The sequence below is a fragment of the Schistocerca nitens genome, chromosome 7 (assembly GCF_023898315.1).
Source record: "Schistocerca nitens isolate TAMUIC-IGC-003100 chromosome 7, iqSchNite1.1, whole genome shotgun sequence".
NCBI lineage: Eukaryota > Metazoa > Arthropoda > Insecta > Orthoptera > Acrididae > Schistocerca > Schistocerca nitens.
This window is the reverse complement of record NC_064620.1, coordinates 633042242-633062066: the sequence shown is the minus strand read 5'-3', so window position 1 is coordinate 633062066 and position 19825 is coordinate 633042242. Positions and strand designations below refer to the sequence as shown.

General features: G+C 41.7%; 1 protein-coding gene across 1 annotated transcript in view; it reads left to right on the top strand.

The window, feature by feature from the left end:
• LOC126194656 (TRAF3-interacting protein 1) overlaps positions 1 to 19825 on the top strand; it is a 260931-nt gene that overhangs the window by 178309 nt on the left and 62797 nt on the right. Inside the window, exons 8-10 of the mRNA XM_049932847.1 lie at positions 8334 to 8499; positions 12109 to 12288; positions 18672 to 18783. Coding sequence (XP_049788804.1) covers positions 8334 to 8499; positions 12109 to 12288; positions 18672 to 18783 — 458 coding nt within the window. The remainder of the gene's footprint in view (positions 1 to 8333; positions 8500 to 12108; positions 12289 to 18671; positions 18784 to 19825) is intronic.

The window sequence follows — 19825 nt, the reverse complement described above, 5'->3', positions numbered from 1 at the left end:
GTGGCGTAGAGCGCCATAAATATCAATATTTGTTCTGTGCGCAAGTGTGCTATCTTTGAGGAGAGGGCTTTGGGGAGGATGTTGGACGCTAACGGCAGTTAGCCTCCGGACTTGTATCTGTGTAGAAGCTAAGTGAGAATAAATCTGTATATGAGAGAATTCTAGTTGTTTACCTACAACTATACCATATTCCCTCGCATGTATAATAGACAAAACCATTCTCATCAATGAATATTAATATCAGTCTGGTTTTATATACTTTAGAAGAATAGGAGACCAGTCAGTAAAAAGCAGAAGGGTGAATCATCGACACAGAAACACAAAAAAGGGTTATTTTCTGTTGGTAACTCAACACTTCTGCTTTTTGTTGAGTGGGCTCCTTTACTCCTAAAGTATTTACATTCCACCAGTTTTTATGTGAGATTTGTGCAAAGACTTAAGTTGGTGTAACTGAACATGTTACTTACTTCCCCACTTTTTTATGGTATCTTGATACAAAATTTTGTGGAGTTTTCATTCCTCTTGCTTCTTTTAAATCCTTCCAGATATTGTCCCTTTCTGTAATTTGTCTCTGGTTCCCAGTGAAGGGACTGCAATACTATAAGTTCCAATTTAATCTCTTCATTGGTGTGTCTGCCACTCAGCTGCTTCGAGTTGTGCTTGCTGGTTGTTTCCTTTTCAAATTTTGAAATGATGGCAGAGAGCAATCTTTCTTTGTCACGGGGTTCGAATATGACTTTCATAACACCAGATGGAATCAGTGATCCATATGTACATTATTACATTGGTTCTGCCTTCCCAGGAGCACAGAACACAAATGTAGGCTGTCAGGTCTGTGAGAGTAAGGCATGGCTCATCCTCCCCAGTCCGCTTTTCTCCCCTCGACAGCCAAAACTCCTTGTTTGTTTTATGTTCGTGGCTGACCGCCGGAAAAGTGTCTGCTACAATGTGAGTGGCAGTACAAGAAATAATAGATGCATAAAATATCCACACTTGTAATCTGGATTTTACGAAGCAAATTTAATCAAATTACCAACATTTAAAGCTAAATGCATTGTACTCACCTAAAGCAGCAACTCCATGACTTTGAGAAGACATTTTCAGAATAATTAGTAGTAATGGTTTTAAAATGATTCATCACTCCTTTTTTTTGGGAAATAAATACGTGGTCTCAGATTGAAATGTTCAATTTTATACACAAATGACTTTTCACAGGATAGCATCCCTAAGGCACTCAGTCATTCTTCTTTCATAATATTTCGTAGGAATGTTTTAATTCTCTTAAGTATTGAAAAGCACTGCTCAGCTTCTGATGTTGAGATAGGTGTCGTGATTAGCAGTTTCAAAACTTTAACAGTCTCGTCAAATGCGTCGTGAAGTTCATCTTCTAGAATCAGCAAAAGAAATGAAACTGCGTCAGCAAATGTTCTTAACTCAGGCCTAGCTTAGAAGACTTGAAGCTCACCCTTCAAATTTCTTTTTTTTTCCAGAAATGTATGTGTGTCTTTAATTTCGAGGTATTTGTCTGGAAAATCAGTGATGTATTTGTCAAACTGATTTGTATCAAATAAGTGTGCTGCAATGAGGTGTCCAGTGAACTGAAAACATAATTTTATTTCAGAACTGATGGCATCTCACACTTCCAAATCATCTATGCATTTATGCCATCAAGAATCCATGGCTTCTTGGCAGGCATTGTTTTGTGATCTCTGATCTTTTGCATTACCGCTTCAAAGTTCTGGTTGTCTTGCATTGCTGTGGTCAATTCGGTTATCTTCTTCTGAAACTGATTAAAAGGTATGCCTGCATGAGACATTATACTGTAGAAAAATGATAGCCAGAAAATGAATTCGTTATCTTGCAGTCTTTGTTTGTATGAGCCAGCGTTTTCAATAGTAGCAGATAGTTTTATGCTCTCACTTGTTTCAGTGACTTCCATACCAGTAATAAGATTTTTTGCTGTTTTCGAAAACATCTTTTACTATTCAAAAATGGTAATTCCATCTCGTCACACACATGGGGAAAGCTTTTTTAAATAATGCTATGCAACACCTTTGATCTCTGTGGTGAGTTAGAAAAGAAAGAAGAATTACCCTAAAGGTGTGCAAAACATTTTGCAACTAACAGAGGCTCCCCGACATAAGGTTGAACTGATGCGCATAACAATGGATGCAGTTTGCATATGGATATTTGTCTTTAATTAATTTCTGGGCCCTGTTTGAATTGCAACTAATAACGCTTGCACATGGTTGGGAAGGGAGTGAGATAGGGCTGTAGCCTCTCCCCGATGTTATTCAATCTGTATATTGAGCAAGCAGTAAAGGAAACAAAAGAAAATTTGGATTAGGTATTAAAATCCACGGAGAAGAAATAAAAACTTTGAGGTTCGCCAATGACATTGTAATTCTGTCAGCGACAGCAAAGGACTTGGAAGAGCAGTTGAACGGAATGGACAGTGTCTTGAAAGGACGATATTAGATGAACATCAACAAAAGCAAAATGAGTATAATGGAATGTAGTTGAATTAAATCGGCTGATGCTGAGGGAATTAGATTAGGAAATGAGACACTTAAAGTAGTAAAGGAGTTTTGCTATTTGGGGAGCAAAATAACTGATGATGGTCGAAGTAGAGAGGATATAAAATGTAGACTGGCAATGGCAAGGAAAGCGTTTCTGAAGAAGAGGAATTTGTTAACATCGAGTATAGATTTAAGTGTCAGGAAGTCGTTTATGAAAGTATTTGTATGGAGTGTAGCCATGTATGGAAGTGAAACGTGGACGATAAATAGTTTAGACAAGAAGAGAACATGTGGTGCTACAGAAGAATGCTGAAGATTGGATGGGTTGATCACATAACTAATGAGGAGGTATTGACTAGAATTGGGGAGAAAAGGAGTTTGTGGCACAACTTGACTAGAAGAAGGGATTAGTTAGGACATGTTCTGAGGCATCAAGGGATCACCAATTTAGTATTGGAGGGCAGCGTGGAGGTTAAAAATTGTAGAGGGAGATCAAGAGATGAATACGCACTGGGAGATGAAGAAGCCTGCACAGGATAGAGTAGCATGGAGAGCTGCATCAAACCAGTCTCAGGACTGAAGACCACAACAACAACAACAAATATTTGCTCCATCATAACCCTGAGCTGTTAGTTTTGCTCAGTCATCGCCAATTAATGGTTCAATTTCTTTCAGAATACTCTCAGCTATAGTATGAGCATTCTGACTTTCTGGATTAACAAAGTTCCAAAATCTTTCAACAGGTTTTCCCTCAACAGTGTAATCCAGTACAATAACCAATTGAAATTCACAACACGCATGTGTGCTTTCATCCGCGATTATTGCAACATAATGAGCATGTTTTATTTCTTTACAAACTTCATCATGGTACACTTCCGACATGCACTGAATTAGCTCATGAAAAACCCCCCTTATTTTAAGAGGCATCAGATTCATCATGGCCCCCGAGAGCCAGTTCAAGGCACCACAGAACCAAATACAGTTAAAATTAAATTCAGTATATGCCTATTCTTTTCTACACTTTTGTTGTGGCTGTCAGTTGTATGTCTATTTTGTGAATCTAATTTCTGCTGAATGTTGATTTTGCTTAGAAATGAAAGACTAAGCTCACGATTCATATGTTGCTTTGACATTTCATGTACTTTTATTTTAGGCCATTGATGCCTAATATCAGTTATTCCGGACTTAGGTCAGTCAACGTCTCCCCGAAATAACACACGAGGAAAACAAAAGCAGCATTGCTTTCTTCACAACCACAAGTCCAGTTCTTCTTTTGCTTAATTTCTGGACTGAACTCATGGCATCTGTTTTTCGTTTGCTGCTACTGATTCAGATTCGGAGTGGCCTACCTAGTGTTTTTCATCTGAGAGTCCTGTTGCTAAATGTCGTTTTTAATAACTCATTTACTATGTTCGTGTTTGCTATCTTCACAGTCAACTGAATTTTCCCTTACAGATAACACTGTGCAGACAGCAATAGACAATCAGTTACCTGACCTCACAATAACTACAATCTGGTACTGCACGCTGCGGAATTCGAATCCCCGCCAGACGTCGTGGACGTCGGAGACCCACAGAGGTCTCTGTAAGCTGTGGTGGTGTGTGCCTCCTGGCCCGAATTTACAGTGAGGGCGCCACAGTGGAACGTGTTGTTGTAGCGGCCAATTGCGGCATTCCCGATGGAGTACTTAAGCGCCTGCCTGTCGCTTAGCCTGCCAGTCTAACCTCTTGTGTGTCTCAGGACATATGGCTTCGCATTAGACAGTGTATTGACTTCCGTGTTTTGTTTACGAGTGGACTTGGTTGTCTTGTTTGGTTCGTGACTCTGTTGTCTGTTCTTGTTGTTTCGTAAGGTCCTCAGTTGGTCGTGTCCATCCTCTCCTGTCGTGTTGATGTTCACGGGCCGCTCCGCGGCTTCTGCCGCGTTTCTGTCACTACAACCCTGCGACTGTTCCGGTTGCCGTTACAGCATTTTGGCGACGAGGTAAACAGTGGTCGTTGTTGGTATGGAGGCGAAGTTGGTCTGTCTGTTAGAGCAACAGCAGCAGCTCATGCAGCAGCAGCAGCAGCAGCAGCTCCAGTTATACATATTACAAAAGTCGCTGCAGTTGCTAACGGACAAAGTCTATGCCCCGGACACGTTACCACAACACCTTCAGAGTCCTCGGGTGTCCAATGCTTTCCCACGTCCGCTGTCATTTCCACCCTTTAATGACACTAACGAGGGTTGGGAAACCTACTTACATTGGCTGAAACAACATTTCACGGCTTTTCAAGTCACGGACGACTCCTTGCAGCAGTCGTTGTTTTTGTCTTGGGCCTCCCCGCACACGTTGTTTCTTCTCCACAAGTTGGCACCGTTGTCCGATCATGTGGCTCTCTCTTTCCAGGAGATCTGCCTTTTGCTGACAAACTATTATTCCCAACGCTACCGTGTGGTCGCCTCTCGGCTGCAGTTCCACCATTACCGTAAACAGCTTGGTCAAGCGTATCGTTCCTGGGTCACGGACTTGTAGGGTCTCAGCCGTTGATGTGATTTTACTTGCACCAATCGGCAGTGTAAGGCTTTGTATGCAGACTCCCTGATCCGGGATGTGGTGGTTCAGCAGGCTCCCAATACTGAGGTCCGTACTGCAGCGTTGAAACTTGACAAACCCTCCTCGAAAGAGATTCTCCGCATTGCCCACTCCTTCAAAATTGCTCAAGCGACTAACGAGCGTCTTATGGCGCGACTGCAGGTGGTGGCGATCGCGATGTCACGGTGGGTTCCGCCCTTGTGACGTCGACGTAGCCCGGCCGACAGAGGCCAGCACAATCGGGACTCCTCCTCGTCCGACGTCTCTATGGCATCGGCACCTTCGATCGCCCCTCGTCGCCGGTCGCGTGGCCCACTTCCGTCTTGCCCACAGTGCTTTACTGCACATTCGCGGGGTGCTGCCCCACCGCTGGAAAATGTGCACGCTGTGTAACAAGGAGGGCCACATCCGATCAGTTAGTCGTAGTCGCTCGACTCGCTCCAGTCCTGCCCCTCCTGGGCCTCGAGATACAGTCCGTGCTCTGCAATCGGTTGTCCCACAGGAAGACCCGTCAGCGCAGAAGCCTTACCTCACGCTCCGCATTTTCACTGAGGATGTCAGTTTTCAGGTCGACACTGGGGCCACCATCTTCTCGATTAATATGGCGACATATTCCTGGCTGGGCTCTCCTCTCTCCTGCGTTGTCGCCTCCCTCTTGCTGTTTGGTCGCCTACGGAGACAGTTCCATTCGCCATTGTGGGCAGTTTGTCGTCTAGGCGACGTACAAGCGCGTTCACTGGCTCCTTACCCTCTTTGTCATCAACCATCCGTTGGCTTCGAATATATTTGGCCTGGATGTGTTTCAACTGTTTGGCTTTTCAATTTCCGATGAAGTTAAGGTCATTTCCACGGCTGTTCCCTTTTAGGACTTGGACGATCTGTGCTCCGCTTTTGTGTCATTGTTTTAACTGGATCTCGGATGTGCTTCCAGCTTTCAGACGCACATCACCCTACGGCCGGATGCACAACCTCGCTTTTTCCGGGCCCGGCCCCTTCCGGTGGCCTTGCGGCCCGCGGTCGAGCAGGAACTCGATCGGCTCCAGGCCGCTGGCATGCTGGAGCCTGTCACAGTGCATGGGCGACACCACTGGTGGTCGTACGGAAACCCAATGGGTCCCTTCGGCTGTGTGGGTACTTTGGCACTACAGTCAATGCTCAGTCCCTCGTTGACACTTACCCCATTCCCTGACAGGAAGACCTTTTTGCCAAGCTTGCCTTTTTGCCCCCCCTCCCCTTGGGGGGGAGGTGGGGGGAGTATGTGAGTATTTTTTCAAGATCGACCTGGCTGAGGCATACCACTAATTGCCCTTGGATTCCGAATCTCAGAACATCATGGTTGTCAACACGCCTTTCAGATTGTATAAGTATAAGCGCCTTCCCTTTGGTGTCTCTTCGGCGGCGGCCATTTTCCAACGATTCCTGGAGCAGCTTACACAGCCTATCCCTGCCTGTGTGAATTATCTGGATGACATCTTGGTCACCGGGCGTTCAGGCCAGGAACATTTGCAAAACCTCAGCGCTTTATTTCACGCAATGCAGTCTGCTGGTTTACGCTGTTGGCTGGACAAGTGTTGTTTTTTTCAACTGGAAGTGGAATACTTAGATCACTGGCTTAGCAAAGATGGCATTCGCCCTTCGGGTTGTAATGTCGTGGCCATTGAAGCCCTTCCTCGTCCCAAAGACTTATCTGAACTCCAGGTGTTTTTGGGCAAGGTTACTTATTACTTAAAGTTCTGCCTCCATTGCTCACCCCTCAATCACTTGCGTCGCAAAGGGGTACCTTTTGAGTGGACCCCTGCCTGTGACCAGGCTTTTCTCCATTTAAAGGCGATGCTGAAATCCATCCCTTGTGTTACTCCCTTTTCTCCAGACCGCCCATTCGTTGTGGCAGCTGATGCATCAGCGTATGGCGTTGGGGTCATTCTTATGCACTGGGATGCCGACGGCTCTGAACACCCCTTTGCTTATGCCTCTAAGACGTTGACCCCAGCACAATGGGACTACTCACAGATTGAAAAGGAGGCTCTGGCGATCTTGTTCGCTTTCCAAAAGTTTCACACCTATCTCTTTGGTGCAAAGTTCACCCTCCTGACGGACCATAACTTGGTTACACTTTTTGGACCTCACTCTCACCTTCTGGAACGGGCGGCTCAATGTCTCCAGCGCTGGGCATTGTTTTTACATAATTACGCTTACACCATCCAGTATAAGCCTACCGCCCACCATGCTAACGCGGATGCTTTGTCACATTTCCCAGCAGGCCCCGATTCTGTCTTTGACCAACAGGAGGTCCTCTGCTTTCACATTGATTATGCCCGCCGGGATGCGCTGGACAGTCTGCCTCTTATGGCTGCTCACATTGCTGGCGGCAGGTTCTCAACTACATGGTCCATGGGTGGCCATCCTACATCACTCGTCGGATGCAGTCCAGTTTCAGCCCTTGGCGCCACCTGTCCCACAGGCTCTCCGTGGTCAATGATGTCCTTCTGTTGACTATGGAGTCAGATTCCCATCGGGTGGTCATCCCTCTGGCATTGCAGCTTCGTGTGCTCAGTTTGTTACACCGCGGGCACTGGGGTATGTCCCGTATGAAAGTTTTGGCTTGCTGGCATGTGTATTGGCCCGGCATCAACGGTGATATTGAGCGCCTGGTCCATGGGTGCGCTGTCTGTGTGTGTCACCAGGCGAGTCCCCCTCAGTCATTCGCACCCTGGCCTGTGCATTGCCGGCCCTGGGATCACATCCATATCGATTTTGCGGGCCCGTTTTTTGGATCCATGTGGTTACTCATCATTGATGCCTACTCCAAATACCCATAAGTTGTCCGAATGGCATCCACCACCATGGAGGCTACACTCACGGCCCTGGCCCAGGTTCTCGCCATGAAGGATCTGCCACACACATTGGTCTCCGATAATGGTCCCCAATTCACGCCGCCCTCCTTCCAAAGATTTCTCTTTCTTTTTTATACAAGTGGTGCCATGGGACAGTGGCACTACCTGAGAGGCCGTCCCTGTTGCATATTCAGATGTGTCAGTCTTGAATGATAAAACACAAATGTGTTTTCCTATCAGTGGTTCAGTGCTAATTAAGTATTTGGTGTAATCTGGAAACACACAACTTTGTTTTATATTCTTGTACCTAACTGAGCCAACAGAAATTTACAAAAGAGCTTTGAGTTGGTGCGAAAATATAAACTATTTTCATATTGGTAATTTGTGATTGTTATTGCTAAACAGGACAGACACTAGTAAATCAGATAAGTGAAAGTGATAAATTGACTGTGGATGATGACAAAATGAAAGAAGAAAATGAACATCCAGAGCCTGTTCCCAGCTCCCAAGGGACAGAACAGAACATGGTGAATCCAGAAACAAAGGCAACAGATATGAAGAATATCACAAGGTAGTGTATTATTATTACAAGTGAGTAGCATTTTCTGTTTTCTTTTAGAAGTGCTTGCAATCTTGCCATTATAACAGACTCATAAACATAATACATTGTATAGAAAGATATGATGAATCTATATTGATTTAAAATCACATGGAGAGTGCAATAGCTGCTTGGAAAGTAACTTCTGGCTGACTATTAATAAAATACTGACCCATTTAATGAAATTTTATTGATTAAATACTCAAGCTACAACCGTACATTCCTTATTTAAAAACAGTTAATGACACAGTGTAAAATATTGATCACAGTGACTGGTTTCCGCTGCGTATAACCATCTACAGGTATATTTTACATTACGAGGTTACTTGCAAGAGATATAAAGGACCTCTGTGGACTGATTTGTCAAAGTGTGACAAACTTCTGTGTACCTTCATTGTAGAAGTGCCAGCAACGTTAACCATGATTTGACAAGATCTTGAAAATCTTCATACAGTAATCTGATTTAACAGTATGTCTTTCTTGTGCTGAAAGGCAATGATCATATCTTTCTTTGGAGAAAACATCGGGTGGCATTTTCCAGATTTCTGTGATGAACTGGTTTGAGACTTTGACATTCTCACAGCGTTCACTTACAGAATCCATGTGTCATCAGCAGTTCATTGTGACTAAGAAAATAGTCATCTTTCACTACTTGTTGTTGTAAGAATATGAGAGTCAAACCAATTCTGTGCGTTCTAAGGTCACCTCAAAGAATTTTGTGCACCTACTGAGCACAAAGCTTGTGATAGCCAATCTTTCAATTACTCTTAACATCCAGAGCCCATTCCCAGCTCCTGAGGTACAGAACAGAACATGGTGAGTCAGAAACACAACCAACAGTTATGAGGAATATCATACATACTATATTATTATCACAAGCAAGTAACACTTTCTGTTTTCTCTTTGAAATCGTGGATCTTGCCATTGGTGGGGAGGCTTGCTTGCCTCAGCAATACAGGTAGCCCTACCATAGGTGCAAACACAATGGAGGGGTATCTTTTGAGAGGCCAGACAAATGTGTGGTTCCTGAAGAGAGGCAGCAGCCTTCTGAGTTGATGCAGGGCAGTGGTCTGGATGATTGACTGATGTGGCCTTGTAGCATCAACCAAAATGGTGTGGTACTGTGAACGACTGAAAGCAAGGGGAAACTACAGCCATAATTTTCTCAAGTGCATGCAGACCTACTGTATGGTTAAATACTTTGGCATCCTTTTGGGTAAAATATTTCACATGTAAAATGGTCCCCCATTTGGATGTCTGGCCAGGAACTACTTAGGAGGATGTCATCATCAAAAGAAACAAAACTGAACTGGCATTATATGGATCAGAGCATGGGCTGTTAGATCCCTTAATTGAGCATTTAGGTTAGAAAATTTAAAAAGGGGAAAGGGATCGTTTGAAGTTAGATATAGTGGGAATTAGTGAAGTTTCGTGGCAGGAGGAGCAGGACTTCTGACCAAATGAATGAGCATTATACATATAAAATTAAATAGGGTAATGCAGAAGTGGATTTAATAATGAATAAGATAGTAGGAAGTCAGTAACCTGCCATGAACAGCGTAGTGAATGCATATCATAACCAAGATAGACATGAAGCCCACACCCACCACCGTAGTCCAGGTTTATATGCCAACTAGCCCCACAGGTGATGAAGAGAGTGAAGAAATATATGATGAGATGGAAGAAATTATTCAGTTAGTTAAGAGAGATGAAATTTTAACAGTGATGGGTGACTGGAATTAGGAAGTAGGAAAATGAAGAGCAGGAAAAATAGTATATGAATACAGACCTCTGAAAGGAATGAAAGAGAAAGCTGCCTGGTAGAATTATTCACAGAGTGTAATTTAATCATCACTACCACTTGGTTTAAGAATCATGAAAGAAGGCTGTACTCGTGGAAGAGACCTGTAGACACCAGAAGGTTTCAGACTGATTGTATTATGGTAAAGCAAAGACTTGGGAGCCAGATTTTAAACTTTATAATGTTTCCTGTGGCTGATGTGAACTATGACCACAATTTATGGGTGGTGAACTGTAGATTAAAACTAAATGAATCGCAAAAAGGTAGGAATTTAAGGAGATAGGACCTGGATAATGTGAAAGAATCAGAGGTTGTGGAGAGTTTCAGAGTAGAACATTCAGTAAATCATTGAGTAGACATTGGAAAGGGATATAATAGAAGATGAATGGGTAGCATTGGGAGATGAGAAAGTGAAGACAGCGGAGGATCAAATAGGTAAAAAGACATGTCATAGTGGAAATTCTTGGATAAAACTAGTGATACCGAACTTAACTAATGAAATGAGAATCTAAAAATGCAGCAAATGAATCATGTGAAATGGAATACAAATGTCTAAAAATGAGATTGATAGGAAGTGCAAAATGGTTGAGCAGGAATGCCTGGAGGACACATGTAAGGATTTAGAAGAATATATCCCTATAAGAAAGACAGATACTGCATTCAGTAAAATTAAAGAGGCCTTGTCAAAAAAGAGAAGCAGCTATACAAATATCAAGAGCTCAAATAAAAAACCAGTTCTAAGCAAAGAATGGGAAGCTGAAATGTGGAAGGAGTATGTAGAGCATCTATACAAGGGAGATGAATTTGGAGGCAATATTATAGAACTGGAAGAAGACATAGACGAATGTGAGATGGGAGATATGATAGTGGGAGAAGAACCTGATAGAACAGTGAAAGGCCTAAATCAAAACAAGGCCCCAGGAATAGAAGACATTCTGCCAGAACTACTGATAGGCTTGGGAGAGCGAGCTGAGCCAGAAGTCTTCCATCTGGTATACAATATGTATGAGACAGGCAAATTAGCCTCAGACCAAAAAAAGAATGTAATAGTTCCAATTCCAAAGAAATCAGGTGCTGAAAGGTAGTCGAATCAAATCAGATGATGCTGATGGTATTAGATTAGGAAATGAGACACTAAAAGTAGTAGATGAGTTTTGCTATTTGGGCAGCAAAGTAACTGGTGATGGTCGAAGCACAGAGGATATAAAATATAGACTAGTAATGACAAGAAAAGCATTTCCGAAGAAGAGAAATTTGTTAATATCGAGTATAGATTTAGATGTCAGGAAGTCTTTTCCGAAAGTGTTTGTGGAGTATAGCCGTGTGTGGAATTGAAACGTGGACGATAAACAGTTTAGAAAAGAAGAGAATAGAAGCTTTCGAAATGTGGTGCTACAGATGAATGCTGAAGATTAGGTGAGTGGACCGTATATTTAATGTGGTACTTAACAGAATTTACCACTCATAACATTCTCTCCATAAACTGCACAAATTTTATGGTGTATCTCTACAATATTTTGTTTTTTACCTGCAGAAAATAAATAATTGCACACATTCCCAATCATCAGGTTTCGTTATAGTAACACACTATAATGCTACAAACAGCAGGTCAGTGATCTCCCATATCAGTAGCAAAGGCACACTGGCCTAAGCTGGATATTGGTGAACAGGACACATTATTAGGCACCTTTTTTCTTGTTTTGCAGTTACTCTCTAACAACTATTTTGTGTTTTGGAATGGTTACTATGATTTTCAGATATTATGTTTGTTCTCGTTACAGCAGCAGCAATAACATTACCAACAACAATGTTTACAATGGAGAAGGAAGTGTTGTGGCGCCAAAAGTGAATGTAATCAGACCAAAGACAGCTCGTCTGGGAAGCGCCAGGCCTATGAGTGCCAGGCCAGCTGCTCCACGGATAAGAGATCGTGGTGAGGTGGTGGAGCCTGCACAAGTCCAGTGAGTACCTGTAAGACTATACTCCATTGAAAACTTCATCCGTTCAAATCTAAAGAGAGAATGTATCAACAGAAATAATCAGTTCTGAAAGTATAATGTAACCAGTGGAAAAATGCTCCTACCAGGGTACAAAAATGTGAATATGTTACGGTTTATTTAAAGGACTGACTGAAAAGTGGGGTACCAGCTGCCTCATTCTACCTTCCTCAGTGCCTTTATGTATTTTCCCAAAAATTTGGCACACAAATGTATTCCCACTTTTTTAATGTGCAACTTACCTCAAACTCCTGCAAGCTCTTCGAATTGTAACCCTCTCACTCTAACTAGTCCATCACTGTAAATTGCTCGTACCCTTCCAATCCCAGTTGTCCTTTCTCACTCGTTCAGCCAAACTCGATGTCATTATCTCTTTGTTTCTCTCTGTCATTGTCTCCTGTGTCACATCCATAGTCCCCTTCATTCTGTCCTACTTTTACAGCCTCATCTCACTGTCAGTGACTTGCTCTTGCTCTCCCTTACTGCTGGTATCTCATTTCTACCTTCAAAATGCTTCTGTCTCATCTCACTGTTACTATCTCTCTCTTACTCATTGTAGCATATTATACTGTGTCTCATTTTGATTGGCTCTCACCCACCTCCACTTTCTCTTTCTCTTTCTTTCCCTTTCCCCTACCCGGCACTGTCTCCTTTGATCTTTCCCTAGCACTGTTCTTGTCACTGTCAACTACGTTCCATTGCCATCCTGTCCCTCTTTTTCTCTCACACTGCCATTGTCTCCTTTGCTCTTCCAGTATTTAATAATTTTCCATCTCTGTCCATTGTCACTGTCTTCTCTTCCTCCTCCTCTTTCAGCATAAAGAAGTCCAAATAAGAAAATATTCACATCCTCTATACTCCGAAAGCATGTTTTTGCTGGTTGCCTACTTTTCTCTGCTGCAGGAGGGAATGTAACTCACATGAATAGAAATGTATTGGTCAGTGAAATTTGCGTGAAATTGAAGTAACAGGTTGTATATGACTCGGGACAACCGGGAATTTTTTAGACTTCCAGGAATTTTTCATTCTTTCAGTTTTCTGTTAAATTTTTGTAATTTTGAATGGTAAGAACCGATACTCTAACAAAGGATATTACTGTATCCCGCTACTGCAGAATAATACTTCAACAATAAAACATAAATGAGAGAAAAAAACGAAAAAAACTTAAATTGCAAAGAAAATGCGCCTTATACAACGACGACACACAGTGCTCGTGCAAGCATCTGCCAACAGCAAAATGTGTCAAAGGCCTTAGGAAGACTATGTGCATAGTGTACGTGATGTCTCTGTCAGGTGAATCCTCGTTGCATCTAAAAATAAACTTTCTGCAGAAAAAAAGGACGGGCTATACGTGCCGAGTGGAGTAAAGCTGAACGGATGAATGCCAATCACTGTCTGATTATGTGGTTGATGGGGTTTGCGAATGATCAGCATTGTTATAATTACTAGTGAAATCCATAGATTCAGACTACCAGAATGGAAATAAACGACTAACAGGTGAGAAAGATTACGTTTTATCCTCTCTGTGTATCCAAGAAAATAAAATTTTGACAGAAATTCTGGAAGTAACGCAGAAAATGTGTTGTACGAACATGTAACAATGCCTAACTGGAGAATAATCATGGGATAATTAAACCTGTGATTCTGACAGGGTTAGTGAAGTTAATCGGCGAACAAATTTTGACAATGGCAGGAACAGCTGCAGAATTGGTGATGACAAGGTTGTTTGTTAGAATGAGGAAGGAGAAGAAACGGGGACATAACACAAATTATGGAAGAGTAAGATGATTCCAAATTTATATAAAAATTTCTGAAGATGGATATGTGTGTGTGTGTGTGTGTGTGTGTGTGTGTGTGTGTGTGTGTGTGTGTGTGCGCGCGCGCGCGCTATTGTATATCTGTCCTTTTTTCCCCCTAAGGTAAGTCTTTCCGCTTCCGGGATTGGAATGACTCCTTACCCTCTCCCTTAAATCCACATCCTTTCGTCTTTCCCTCTCCTTCCCTCTTTCCTGATGAAGCAACTGTAGCTGGCTACAATGGGACGGCCGGGTAGCTGGCTACCAAGCCCCCACAGAACGTATCTCTGCCTACGTAGATCAACATCTTCAACCCATTACATGCAGTCTCCCATCCTTCATCAAAGACACCAACCACTTTCTCAAACGCCTGGAATCCCAACCCAGTCTGTTACCCCCGGAAACCATCCTTGTAACCATTGATGCCACTTCCTTACACACAAATATTCCACACGTCCAGGGCCTCGCTGCGATGGAGCACTTCCTTTCACGCCGATCACCTGCCACCCTACCTAAAACCTCTTTCCTCATTACCTTAGCCAGCTTCATCCTGACCCACAACTTCTTCACTTTTCAAGGCCAGACATACCAACAATTAAAGCGAACAGCCATGGGTACCAGGATGGCCCCTTCGTACGCCAACCTATTCATGGGTCGCTTAGAGGACGCCTTCTTGGTTACCCAGGCCTGCCAACCCAAAGTTTGGTACAGATTTATTGATGACATCTTCATGATCTGGACTCACAGTGAAGAAGAACTCCAGAATTTCCTCTCCAACCTCAACTCCTTTGGTTCCATCAGATTCACCTGGTCCTACTCCAAATCCCATGCCACTTTCCTTGACGTTGACCTCCACCTGTCCAATGGCCGGCTTCACATGTCCGTCCACATCAAACCCACCAACAAGAAACAGTACTTCCATTATGACAGCTACGACCCACTCCATATCAAACCGTCCCTTCCCTACAGCCTAGGTCTTCGTGGCAAACAAATCTGCTCCAGTCCTGAATCCCTGAGCCATTACACCAACAACCTGAAAACAGCTTTCGCATCCCGCAACTACCCTCCACACATGGTACAGAAGCAAATAACCAGAGCCACTTCCTCATCCTCTCAAACCCAGAACCTCCCACAGAAGAACCCCAAAAGTGCCCCACTTGTGACAGGATACTTTCCGGGACTGGATCAGACTCTGAATGTGGCTCTCCAGCAGGGATACGACTTCCTCAAATCCTGCCCTGAAATGAGATCCATCCTTCATGAAATCCTCCCCACTCCACCAAGAGTGTCTTTCCGCCGTCCACCTAACCTTCGTAACCTCTTAGTTCATCCCTATGAAATCCCCAAACCACCTTCCCTACCCTCTGGCTCCTACCCTTGTAACCGCCCCCGGTGTAAAACCTGTCCCATGCACCCTCCCACCACCACCTACTCCAGTCCTGTAACCCGGAAGGTGTACATGATCAAAGGCAGAGCCACGTGTGAAAGCACCCACATGATTTATCAACTGACCTGCCTACACTGTGAAGCTTTCTATGTGGGAATGACCAGCAACAAACTGTCCATTCGCATTGAATGGACACAGGCAGACAGTGTTTGTTGGTAATGAGGATCACCCTGTGGCTAAACATGCCTTGGTGCACGGCCAGCACATCTTGGCACAGTGTTACACCGTCCGGGTTATCTGGATACTTCCCACTAACATCAACCTGTCAGAACTCCGGAGATGGGAACTTGCCCTTCAGTATATCCTCTCTTCTCGTTATCCGCCAGGCCTCAATCTCCGCTAATTTCAATATGCCGCCGCTCATACCTCACCTGTCTTTCAACAACATCTTTGCCTCTGTACTTCCGCCTCGACTGACATCTCTGCCCAAACTCTTTGCCTTTACAAATGTCTGCTTGTGTCTGTGTATGTGCGGATGGATATGTGTGTGTGTGCGAGTGTATACCTCTCCTTTTTTCCCCCTAAGGTAAGTCTTTCCGCTCCCGGGATTGGAATGACTCCTTACCCTCTCCCTTAAAACCCACATCCTTTTGTCTTTCCCTCTCCTTCCCTCTTTCCTGATGAAGCAACTGTTTGTTGCGAAAGCTTGAATTTCGTATGTATGTTTGTGTTTGTTTGTGTGTCTATCGACCTGCCAGCACTTTCGTTCGGTAAGTCACATCATCTTTGTTTTTAGATATATTTTTCCCACGTGGAATGTTTCCCTCTATTATATTCTTTCCATATTTACTTATATCTACAAAAGTCACATTTTCAAATGCCTTTATACACTTTTATCTCATTATTTGCACTTTACACAGGACCATTCCACCAGATTGAAACAATGTGGAATGAAAATATGATTACATTTGTACTTCTTGGTTCATATAGTTCTCTTTTAAGCAACAGAGCTAAATCTTTTTTATTGGTTCATATAGTTTTCTTTTAAGCAAGAGAGCTAAATCTTTTCTATTGTTTCTTGCAGCATCACTTGCTGCTGCCAGGAGAACTAAAAGTCTTTGTAGCTTAATGCGGAGATTTTTTGTGACTTATTAATGTATCTGTACAGAATTTCACACCTGGTTTCCCTATGGAAGTTAGATTCAATTGCTTTTATTGCAAAAATCGTTAGCTATATTCCACCAGTGGCTGTCTGCATATGTTTCAATTTTAATACTGGTAGCTGAATTGGAGCTACAAAATGTAGGCCTACTTTTACTGTGCATAGCATCTTGTTTTATACTGGTTATTTCATCACTTGTTTTTATTGCACAGTTGAGTAAGTCATTAGAACAACTTAAAAGTTGGTGATTTGTGTTTACTACATTCACGTTGGATTTCACATTTTTCTGAAACAACAAAGTTTTGGGTCCTACTGTATTCACATTTTCCTTTTGCTTCTCACACAGCTCACAATTGCACTTCCATCATCTGCCGAGAAAGTACATGAAATGAGTTGTTGTATGCATAGAACTTACACTTATGTCACTATTTTCTTGATTTTGCACTTTCTGTTTGTTGCAACTGATCTCCAATTTTTCCCACTTTTCTGAAATAATTAATTGAATTATTCTGCTGAAAACTTGAAATGTTCACTTCACTTTTTCATTCTTGAAGTTTTATAATATTCATTTCCAGGGTACTAAATACATACTGTAAACTACTAATGCATTCATTTAGCTTCGTAGTTTCAACCTTGCAGTTTTCACAATTTTATCTTTTTTGTAGAAAAATTTGTATGAGCAACACATTTCAAACTTTTACCTTAGATGCCATCGTGTCCTAATCTTAATATCTTCAGCAAGACAATTCATCAGTCCATTGTATGCAAGCTATGTCATAATGCTTTGAGGAACAGCACAAGAATATATGTCTGCCTGTTTGTCACCTCAGAGTTCATGGCCTACTGAACACATTTGGGCTGCCATTGAGAAAGACATGTGGACCTTGGACCCAGCTCCAATGAATCTCTTCGAATTGTTGTCATTCATTGTGAAGTCATAAATCAGAGCAACTGCTCAAACTTATGGTATCTTGTGGAATGCATTTCATGACAGACCATGACACTTCACAGCAAAAGGGGAGTGCTGCACCCTGCTTGGTGGTTGTCTGGAATCTAGTTGCTCACTATGCACATGATATGTGATATGTGATATGTGATTTATTCATCTCATTACGTACAATTTTCAAATCATTTGATTTGATGTACAGGAGACATGTCAAGGTTTACAAAAGAAACTTTTTTCACTTTTTTAAGAGAAATACAAAAGTTTACATTATATTTTACATTTCTAAGTTACAGCTACACATGTACAAAAAATAATACATGTAATACAATCCCTGTGTTCAGACTGTGAAGCTGTCCTCAGAATAACAACACTTTTCCACCAGAAGAGTAAAGGGCAATCTTTTCAGTGAACCAAGCTCCATCTTAAATATATTACTGCCTTTTATTTTATTGAAAATTTTTAACCCCATGTACTCGGGCATTTGGGCATAAAGTTTTAAATGTGTTGGAAGTTTGAAATTATCTCTTTGGCGAGTGCTGTAGTTGTGGTCAAAATGGAAAGTGTCTAGTGTATGTTGATTTTTATATAGGAACTCCACCATCTCATATATGTAAAGTGAAGGGATAGATAGTATTTTTAAATTTTTGAACAGTGATCGACAAGATTCCCTTTTTTTGCAACACACATTTCTAATTACTTTCTTTTGTAATACTAGGAGCCTAGTGACATTTGCTGAATTTCCCCAGAAGATTATGCCATAACGAATAACTGACTCAAAGTAGCAGTGATAAACTATCTTTCTAGTATCCATGTTTGTGGCACCTGACAAAATACACATTGTAAATGCTAAGTTGTTCAGTTTATTGGCTAAGTAATCTATGTGTACCTTACAAGCATGAGACAGATGAAGTGACCAGTAATTCTGATACACATTTTTAGTCCAAAAAGAAAAACTGAACCAAAAGGCAATGTATAAATAAAGCATTTTGCACAGCAACTAAAAGATACTTCTGCAAGCCTTGCTTCATTGTGTCACTTTTTTCTTTTTGGTTTTAGACCAGTTGTTGCCAAAGTGAACATCATAACAGAAGGTGATCAGATGGCAGAGCAAGATGAAAATGAGAATTACATTGTTGAGTCCCAGGATCAACCAGCAATTGAAATATTGGTAAATAGTAAAATAAAGTTTTATGATTCAAATCAAAATCTATTAAGATGTCAAAGAATATATATCTGTCTGTACAATTCTATTTCTCATTTAATTTATATTAACTACTACAACATTATTAACTGTGTACACTTATGTGACTTGAGTTACAGATTTACTCAGTATTTGTTCATTCATTACTAAATACTCTCCTACAATCCTCACTCTGGTGGCTAGAACAGTCCTTTGATTGAGACTGAAAAGACTTTGAAAATATTGCAGTAATTGTTGCTGGGATACAAGTGTCTGTATAGCTTTCGTAGATTCATTATGTCATAATTTTTGTGTGTTGTATTCTTCTGTGTCTCTGATTTCTAATACTAATTGACGTTTGGTATTTTCCACCAGTCATTCATAGTCCTTATTTCTAAATGTAATCTGCAGTTGCATCATTTGATGCTCCTTTATTATTTTTGAGAGTGCAGATGCACTGTAATAGTCCCTGTTTATCCTGAAATATTAGATGAAGATACCTTCCTTCAGGCTTACTCTAAACAAATGTTGATATTGCACTTAATGTTGAATAGAAGTCTGCTGCCTGCATCTGCAATTGAAATGTAAGAGAGGTAGTCCGATAGCCTAAAAATTCCTACACGCACAGAACATTTCTAATAATGAAATTGTATTATCCTTTTAAATGTTTTTCGTATGTATATGTATTTAATAATTTTTTATTACTTTTATTATAACACAAGGAGTAATGAAAACAGCTCACTGCATAATAGAAGCATTGCATCATCGACAGCACACAAAAAAAGAATTAAAACCTTGGCTTTTGGTCACATCCTTTTTTGAACTAGATTACACACACAAAATAGTGTAGAGGGAAGGAAGAATGCAAAAACACATTATCCTTTGAGTACAATATCATTATGGCACAGTGAGAATCAGCTAACTCATACAAATGCCTTGGTGTAACAATGTGTGTGGGGGTAAGAGATGGAATGATTACGTAGGATCAGACATCCATTCATTAGTACAGTACTGGGAAAATACAGTGTTA